This window comes from Mytilus edulis, chromosome 4, assembly GCF_963676685.1.
Source record: "Mytilus edulis chromosome 4, xbMytEdul2.2, whole genome shotgun sequence".
Taxonomy (NCBI): domain Eukaryota; kingdom Metazoa; phylum Mollusca; class Bivalvia; order Mytilida; family Mytilidae; genus Mytilus; species Mytilus edulis.
Window position 1 is genome coordinate 29,979,956 of NC_092347.1, and position 9,358 is coordinate 29,989,313.

Genomic DNA, 9,358 nt, shown 5'->3' on the forward strand with positions numbered 1-9,358 from the left:
TCATTGTATGATCATCATCGACCTAAAAACAAAGGTCAAACAAAAACGCTAGCCAAGGAAATGCTACAAATATAAGAAAGCAAAACGGGATCACATCAAAACAGACCTGAAACACACATAGAAGAGGCCATTGGCACTATTACTTCATTTTGTATATCTGCATAAACCTTACAATAATTCCATAACCAAATAAAGTGTTGGAATCTGTTTCTCTAATTAATTTATTATTAAATAATATACATGCAAACTCTTTTCAAGTGATCTGCAAAAATGTGTTCTTTTATGGGAAGTCATCAGGCATAGTCACCTTTTCCGTGACACCACAATAGAAAATTCAGAGGAAAGCAAATGAACTTGACGTCATTATCGGATTTTGACCAATGAATAAAGGCAACAGTAGTTTACCGCAGTTCAAAACGATCGAGAGAAGACAAATCCAGATTACAAACTAAAACCATGGGCAAAATAGAAATTATAAGAGGAAAATAATGAAATAACAGAACACAGAAGTGCAACAAAAAACAAACAACCATGCAACATTCATAGAAACGAACTGTTAGATTATATCTGCCATATAATATTCCTGACTTGGTTATTGAACCATACATTGCTTAAATAACAAAATAAAAACATATTCGGTAAAGAGGAAATCGAGTAAGAATTACTCTAAATATCAGCACCACCTTTTTTAATTCTACAAATACTGTAAACCAACTTAATTTCGCGTGCTAATTATTTTCGCGTGATTCGCGAGTAGAAAAATAACGCGAATATAAATCGTCGCGAATAAATAAAACTTTGATCTTTGCTTATTATAATACATCCAGTAAATTGACAATCTCAAAATTAAATAGCCGCGAAGTGGTCTAGAAATGGTAATACGCGATATAAAGTATCCTCGAAAATAAGTTGTAGGAAGCATATTTTTATTCTTCCCTCGTCAGTATTCAAACTCATATGCTATTGGGATATCGAGGCAACACCGTCTGCATCATTCTAGACCACTCGGCAAACTAAACTGACCTTATAATTCAGCTTTCGGTGACCTCTTTCATCATTTCTTCGTTTTTAGAATCTAGAGTTGTTACACAGTACATGATACAATATGCATGTTATATACATGATAACTCTTATGCACTTCAGTTGATGCTGTTTCACACATTGGCGTATAGACCAACGTAAATCTTCGTCAGCAAAAAAAACAGACATACGCTAACATACGTTACTTGAACACCCGATAAACGCTCATGTACGCTTCTCTTACGTCCTAAATATGCTAAAAGCTCGTTTAGCACACGATACAGATATGATTGACAAGTTAAATTGGTCCAAAATTACTAACCCATTAGCAGAATAGATGGTATTTGACCACACCCGCGTACGTCGGTGATATACGCTGATGTGTAACTCCGGTATTAGATGGTTAAGAGGTCTAGAGCGCTTGACACAATACAGGCCATGTTGCCTCGATATACCATTGTTGTGCTAATATTTAGAGTAATTATGAATGTAATATGTGTATTAGCCGTGCATCAGCTTCACATGTGATCCAAAAGATGAATATGTCAAAGAGCTGAGACTTGTTTAGACGTACTTATATAATATATAATTAATTCGTCTAAACACCAACCTAACAATGTTAGATCTGTTAAATGTTTTTTTTTGTAATTGCCTCGCCGGGATCCGAACTCATGCTACCGAGATATCGTGGCACCAAATCGCTGTGTACAATGCCCAACACGCTAGACCACTTTACCACATATGCTCTACTTATATATTATATACCGGGATACATATATTTAAGGACAACATAACATGAATAATCAAGTCTATTTAACTTACACAGCCTTCATTACAAAAAGATACCATTTTAATAATTACTTTTATCTGACCTAGTCACTTTAGACAACAAAGTAATTTATCCTTGGACTTGAACCGATACAAAAAATAAGACATATGAAACGATTACATCTGATTAACATAGAAGTTATAAATAAATACTTTATCTTTTTTTTAAATAAGTGTCATTAATGATTTGTTGCGTTTACTTTTTTGTCATTTAAAAGTAAAATTACAAAGATACTAAACTCCGAGGAAAATTCAACACGAAAAGTCCTTACTCAAATAGGCAAAATCAAAAGCTCAACCACATCAAACCACTGGATACCTTATCACTGCTTTTGTACGGCAATAAGAATCGCTGAATATTTTTGTTTTCCTAGTTAAATTGCCAAAATCTTGATTTTTTGTTGATAAATATACATTTGAAAAAAATATAAAATTACAAGAAGTAATACAGCACATGAACTTATTCTTAAAAACAATTAATAAACAACTTCGTATAACATTTTATTCATATTGTTCAAAAGTAACACTTTCACCTCAGACCTACTTAATTTTTAAGCGTGATTTGTTATTATCGATCTACAAATAATTGTAATCACAACTAATATATATAGGAAGATGTGTTATGAGAGCCAATGAGACAACTCTCCATCCAAATCCAAATCACAATTTATCGGATCAAATTAAACTAGTATAGGTTAAGCTACGGCCTTCAACAAGGAGACTTGGCTCACACCGAACAGCAAGCTATAAAGGGCCACAAAAAAATTAATAGTGTAAAACCATTCAATCGGGAAAACCAACGGTCTAATCTATATAAAAAACGAGAAACGTGGAACATCAGATTCCTAACTTAGGACAGGTACAAACAACTAAAGCGAGTTTAAATGTTTTAATGGTACCAAACCTGCATCACAACATAGAAAGACACACTATAAACTATCAATTGGAATGGCTTATCTCAATCAAAAGACGTAGTAACACAAATGAAAATACATTGAACGAATAAACTTGATCTATGAGATAATGCAAATACAAAGTTAATAAAAATTAGGGATGAATAATTGTTGTTTGTTCTTCCTTTCTCAACAATCTTTTCAGGCAAATTTCTGACGTAACACACATACGTTTGTGTCGGACTTTCTTTTTTTTTCCCCATATATTTGTAGTGAAGATCTTTTTTGGTTCAACATACTCCGACTTATTTCATATGTTTCGGTATTGAAGTTTTTCTTTCAACATTCTTTTCTGTTTCAAATTTCCTTCAATTTTAATTACATGTCAGTGTTCCTCTAATCCATGCAAACTCCTAATGTTTTTGTGTCATATAGACAAAGCATCATCCCTAGACTTCTTCGGTCCCTGCAGTAAAACCATTGCTTACTTATTCTTAATTAGTGGATGTATTTCTGTGCAAGATGCAATAACTCTCAACCATGTTCGATCGAAATTTGGACATTTAATTTACCTCCTCGTGAAGGAAAAGGACCATTCCAACAAATTCTGAAGGTACTTGAGTGGTTTGTTGCAAGGCAAACATTCTGTAGGTATCCAACATTACCTCATGTTTTTTTGGATTCTAACGTTCTTCTCTTTTAATCGCTTGCAGATTCTACCATTTGTATTGACTCTTGAGTTGTTCTCGGCCTTAATATGCATGAAGTAATTTCAAATGAATACTAAGCAAGCCACTGATTGGTTTATAAAAAGGTCACTGAAGAAAGTGATTTGAAATTTCCCCTGAAACAATTTACAACAGCAACTTACAAGATAGTTATTCTATTTTCCTGATTTCATTGTTATATCAGATTAAGAAAACATTCTTTTCCATTTTTGTTTAAATTTCATTCTTTGCTTGTTACCTGAATAAACATGTCCCATTAAAAAGAAGCCACTAGTGAAATAAGTACGTTGACAAAGATATCATTAGCTTGATTTGGCACAACTTTTTGGAATATTTGGTCTTTAATATTCTTTAAAAAAGCAATTGGTTTGACATTCCAACCTTTCTGGTTCAAGAACCACAGAAGAGTCTCGGTTAAAGGAACACCTAAGGGAGTATAAGATAATAAGTCTGGTATTCACATTTGTTTTTACATAAAACAATATTTAAGTAAAGCTTAGGTGTTCTATTTATTAAAATTGTGTATGTGAAATGTTATTTTATTGTTAATGCTTTATAGACAACCGAGTGTGATTTGTATATCACTACCGTCAAGATCCGTCATTGTACTTATGTGGTGATACTGACTTAAGGTTTGTAGGTTGTACTGTCGTGGAAAGCTTCTGGAACTTTATTCTCGTATATATCCATAATCATGTATTTGTGTTTCATGATATTGTATCAAAACTCTGAAATAAACAAATATAAGTTTACCATGTTTACACTTTTCTATCTGCACACAACTAAATAAGTATGACATCGCAATCGATTACTTTTACACATATGCTCTATTATGATTTGGCATTTGCCATTTCCTTCAAAAATTTTGATATGTGTAAAGCAGATATACTAGTGCTTTTCACACAGACAAACCAAAAATTAAAAAAAAGATAAATAATAAATAGTGAAAAATTTAGCCTCCTTCCCAATACAAACCCACACAAGTCCGTTATGATGCACTAAATAGAATACCGTATGTTAACACCAAGATATTACTGGGTTGCTTTGTAATCGACAAATACACCACATCTTTTTTTTTCACGCAAATTTGTTTTGTTTTACAATGTTCTTTTTATAATCAGCAAATACCGTTATTTCTTGCCTATATTGCTAAATAATAGCCATCTTTTTCAAGTGTCCTGTCTTAACTGATTTATATGGCAAGAGACTATATAAAATATAAAATTTCACTGTAATAAATTTGATAGTTTAGAAAACTTTCAATTAATTAAAAGTATAAAATTGAGAATGGAAATTGGGAATGTGTGAAAGGGGCAACAACCCGACCATAGAGCAGACCATAGTGTATGTTAATTAACTTTTTAATTTTCCAGATGATATTATTCAGTATATTATCGTTCAGTTGTATGTGCACAAATGTATCTTAATTAATTTATTATGCTATGATAATCATTGTGAAATTGTTAGATTGTAGTATACTAGTATGCTCATTGAAGGTCTATGATTGGTTAATCAAATCTGTGATCTATTGTTCACGTATTTCACTGAGGTCGATGTTTATAAGCTATAGCGCTACCATCAAGCATAAATACCTAGACAAAGGCAGTCTTAGTTCTTTACAGAAAAACTTCAGGAACTGACGAGAATATCCTGGATTGTTTTTCTCATTGAACCTGTCACAAGTCATCATATCTATAAATGCCATGGGATCACTACTCCCATTGTGGCTCATTCTATCTCCTCTGGTGATACTGACGTAAATATTCTGAAAATATTAATAGCTCAGAGCTAATTTTCGTTCTAAATTTCACATTGATATAAGGTCCAAAGTGGGGTTTTTGTCTTGTTTTTATGGTCTTTTGTAGAGGGTTGATTTCTCGTTTTATTCATGTTTAATTTCTAATCTAATATTGGTCGTAGCAGATTTACTTGACCGTTGAAATGAGAAATATTAAAGGTAAACAATAGAACTAGTTTCCACCAAATAATGCTATATACATCAAGAAGTTTAGACTTAATAATCCTTCCAGGAATAACTTTACTATCCAAAGCTTTGTCGGAATTCAAATCGTAGTCCTCTGATAGGCGTGTGCTTTTATCGTTCTGCTTAATGTCAAGATTGCTGTCACATTTAGGAATATTTAACATTATTTAATGTGTAGATGGATTGCTGCCTCGCTGAGGTGTATCTGAAAATGTTGGAATGTACAAATGTATTACCGTCTATTTGCGGTGAATAACACATTGTTGAATATGTCGATGAATTACTTAAGGTGTATCACACTGTGTTGAATGCTTAAATGGATAACCGTCTAATTGAGGTGAATCCCACATCTGTTTGATTTAAGAATTGAATGCGTCTTTTTGTAAATTTATTGGGATGCAAAGACGTTGACTGTTGGTACAATCTACATGAAGCGTAAAGTTCTAAAAATGTGCACACGGTCAACGCTTTCCTATAAAATTACCAAAGAAGAACTAAAAACTTTTAATTGCTTATATTTTGCTTGACTCACGAAAACGTGATTTCTATCAAGTTTTTCTTTTATTTACATGTGCACGTTATGGTGGAATTAGGCTCGTATCATCAAGTAAAGTTACATATCATTATGAAAAGAAGGTAAATTTCAGTGTGACGCAAGATTGCTGTTAGCCAATCAAATTCACGAATTATAATTCAAACATGTATTGTCATTATTTTCATGTATTGAACATGTTTGCGATATAGAATAAAAATGGTCTGTACTGAATTTTTATTATTCTGAACTACTAAAATAAAAGCATACTCATATGCCTGTTCTTAATATCGAACTTCCTAAGTGGTCGTCTATTACTGTGGATTCATTATTATTCGTTGGATACCAATTTTTGTGGATTTCGTGGGAATAGGTAAACCACAAAATTACATGTTCTATGAATGGCAGATTTTTTATACGCTTGTTTGCAGATCTTGGCTGCACCACGAAATTGAATACCAACGAACATACAAGTTTCCCTTTATCCACAAAAGTTTGTACCCATGAAAACAAATGAATCCTTACTGTCAATGTGTGCTTTGATGGTAGCAGAATCGACATATTGTATAGAAAGTAGCGTGGATGAATGCATCTAAAGATGTCTCTGATATTGTTTTACTGTTCTCTCGATATTGTCCTATCCAACAAATATACATAAATATTACCTCTGTTGAATAGTTCACAACCTCGGATACCTTCACCGCCACTGTATGTTCAAACCCAGCAGGAATATCCTCATCTTTTAAGTTTGTGTGGATGATTATTTTTGGCATGATGATAACTTTTCACTGTAAGAATACACAGGTTTCATAAAATATGGCAGTGAAAATATAACCATTGCCAGCATGTCAAGATATAGATATTCTTTTGACAGAAGAATGGGGTGTTTATTACTTATTACTTTCCTACTACAAAACTTTGAATATTTCGAAAAACTAAGGATTTTCTTATCCCAGGAATAGATTACCTTAGCCGTATTTGGCACAACTTTTTGGCATTTAGGGTTCTCAATGCTCTTCAATTTTGTACTTATATATATAAGTATAACTATTTGGATCTGAGCGTCACTGATGAGTCTTATGTGGACGAAACGCGCGTCTGTCGTATTAAATTATAATCCTGGTACCTTTGATACTTATTACCACATATTTACATACAAGCCGACATTGTTTGACTAAATTTAAACCAAAAGCTTACAGTTTGACAATTTCTCTTCTAGACTTCAGAATAAGCATAAACCATTTACACGTACAGTGTTAACTTACCTTTACAATGTAAGACAGATGACCGAATGACTTTGATAAGATACAAACCGCTATCTTTATAACATGATAACTATAATGCATTCATCTGTGCTAGCCACTTGATATAACTAAGTGTTTTATGATTGGACTTGAACCTATTAAAAGAAATGATGGAAATAATTTTTAGATATATCTAAAAAAAAAAAAATAATACAGCAACATCATCAGATTTTTCTAAGAATTAATAGACAACGTGATGAGGGAATTTTATTTATATGATAAAAAGTACGAATGTAACCTATGACCGCGTAAAACGCGTGATTTGGTTAATATCAATCTACAAAACATTGTCTTTAAAATATAAGGTATGTTAAGTACATACACATTGCTCTCTGTATTTCCTATCTCGATAATATGTTGAGGAATAATTTCCGACAATTTGAAAATCCAAAGCTACTTAGAATTATTAAGAGCTATAAACCAAAAAAGATCAAAAAGTATAGCCGTTCTGGGCAAGGAATCAGAGCTTTGCATGAGGGTGATATATTCCTAAATTTTTAAATAATTTTCAAGAGCAAATTCAAATACTAGTAATACAAAATCCCAAGATTTTTTCCATTCTTTTGTTGTAAAGATCTTTTTGGTTAAAGTTTCATTAGTACTTCAACTTATTTCATTATGTTTTCGGAAAGAAATCTCTGTATAACTGAGAAATTATTACGATATGTTTTATCGGTTTACGATATCACAAACTAGCCAAATCATTTACTAAATTTTATCACGGACGAAAAGAGCGCATGCAAACAGGGAAAGTCGAACATTTTAAACCTCCGAAAAAAACTTTCGATTTTTCAGAGACCAAAAACACCTGAATAAATTACAAATAAATCACTAGAGAATGTCAGACCCAATGGGAACAACAATGTCATGCTAGCAGGAGACTTCAATTGTCCCGACTTCATATGGGACACAGCTCTTGGACCAGACAGAGAGGAACTAGTTGACATAGCGAAAACACACAACCTTAAACAAATACACACAGTATCAACTCGAAAAGGTAATCTTCTAAACCTGGTATTTGTAACAAACCTAACAGTAGTTTAATCTTCAATCAATGAACCAGTTATATCAGATCCTGGTATGATCATCATCGACCTGGAAACAAAGGTCCAACAAAACCGCTAGCCAAGAAAATGCTACAAATATAAGAAAGCAAAACGGGATCACATCAAAACAGACCTGAAACACACATAGAAGAGGTCAAAGAAAAACATCAACAAGGAGCAGATGTACAACAGCTTTGGGACACTTTCAAAAATCAGCTTCAAAACCACTGTGCTTAAACGGCTGTGGGTAACTTAAGTTACCCACAGCCCAAGATGGCGGACTCTAAACTCGTTGATATTTAATTCATACAAAATGTACCTTTTGCGACGTTTTTCATGCAGAATGTAAATATTTATAGAATTATTGAATAAAGAAATGACTAACAATTACCATAAATTTGTTAATATAGAGTTCACTAAAGCGCAAGGTCAACTTTAAAAAATGCATAAGATGTCCGTAACTTTTTGATCGAAACTAAGCAGACTGTCCGTAACTTTATTTTTAGATGTGGGTAACTTTTGATTTAAAATTTTAAGAATTATAATTTCAACAATTAGAAGACAATTAACATCATAATTTGTAACCTTCGCGGCCGTTTATACTACTCATTCACCACCAAATGTGATTTTATTAACGCATCATACTTACACCACAGACTTTTATGTGGGGTTTGTGGTACTCCATCCTGGTTATGGTTTGAACTTTTATTTACTGATGTGCGTCTTATCGACGTTTTTCGCTTGTCAGACCAAGGCTTTTCCATACTCTTTAATGATTTGAGTTTAATTATATGTGTGCGATTTACCTTCTCAACTGTTTCTTTCTATGTGTATTTTGATGAATACTCTTTGACGCGGCTCGGTATTTATACATCCCACCAGTTAGTTATAGTGTTAATTTTTTGAATATGTTACCTAGTATGTATTTTTTCTCTCTTTCTATGTTATCAGGGGTTGTTAGACTATTAAATTACCCTGTTGTCCTACGTAGTTATTTATATTTTTATATACTATGTCGAATTG

At 32.7% G+C, this 9,358-nt stretch overlaps 1 protein-coding gene across 3 annotated transcripts; it reads right to left on the bottom strand.

The window, feature by feature from the left end:
- Positions 1-3,959: 3,959 nt before the first annotated feature.
- On the bottom strand, positions 3,960-7,357 carry LOC139519378 (MIF-like protein mif-2). 3 transcript variants are annotated; one of them, XM_071311390.1, is made up of 4 exons: positions 7,251-7,357; positions 6,651-6,773; positions 5,062-5,234; positions 3,960-4,197 (listed from the first exon to the last, which is right to left on the bottom strand). In XM_071311390.1, exons 2-4 carry the CDS (start codon positions 6,756-6,758, stop codon positions 4,140-4,142), a joined length of 339 nt encoding a protein of 112 aa, XP_071167491.1. In that variant the 5' UTR covers positions 6,759-6,773; positions 7,251-7,357; the 3' UTR covers positions 3,960-4,139. The 3 variants fall into 3 exon arrangements, with proteins under 3 accessions (XP_071167491.1, XP_071167492.1, XP_071167493.1); XM_071311391.1 differs by having other exon boundaries at positions 7,238-7,266; XM_071311392.1 differs by lacking the exon at positions 7,251-7,357 and adding an exon at positions 7,183-7,218.
- Positions 7,358-9,358: the final 2,001 nt, after the last annotated feature.

Bases quoted from the DNA above. Each gene is read 5' to 3' on its own strand.
- LOC139519378 (XM_071311390.1), bottom strand. From the start codon at position 6,758: ATGCCAAAAATAATCATCCACACAAACTTAAAAGATGAGGATATTCCT. The intron at 5,235-6,650 runs GTAATATTTATG...TAATATTTTCAG, and splicing joins TTGTGAACTATTCAACAGAG to AATATTTACGTCAGTATCAC. The intron at 4,198-5,061 runs GTATTTATGCTT...TGTTTATTTCAG, and splicing joins CTAAGACTGCCTTTGTCTAG to AGTTTTGATACAATATCATG.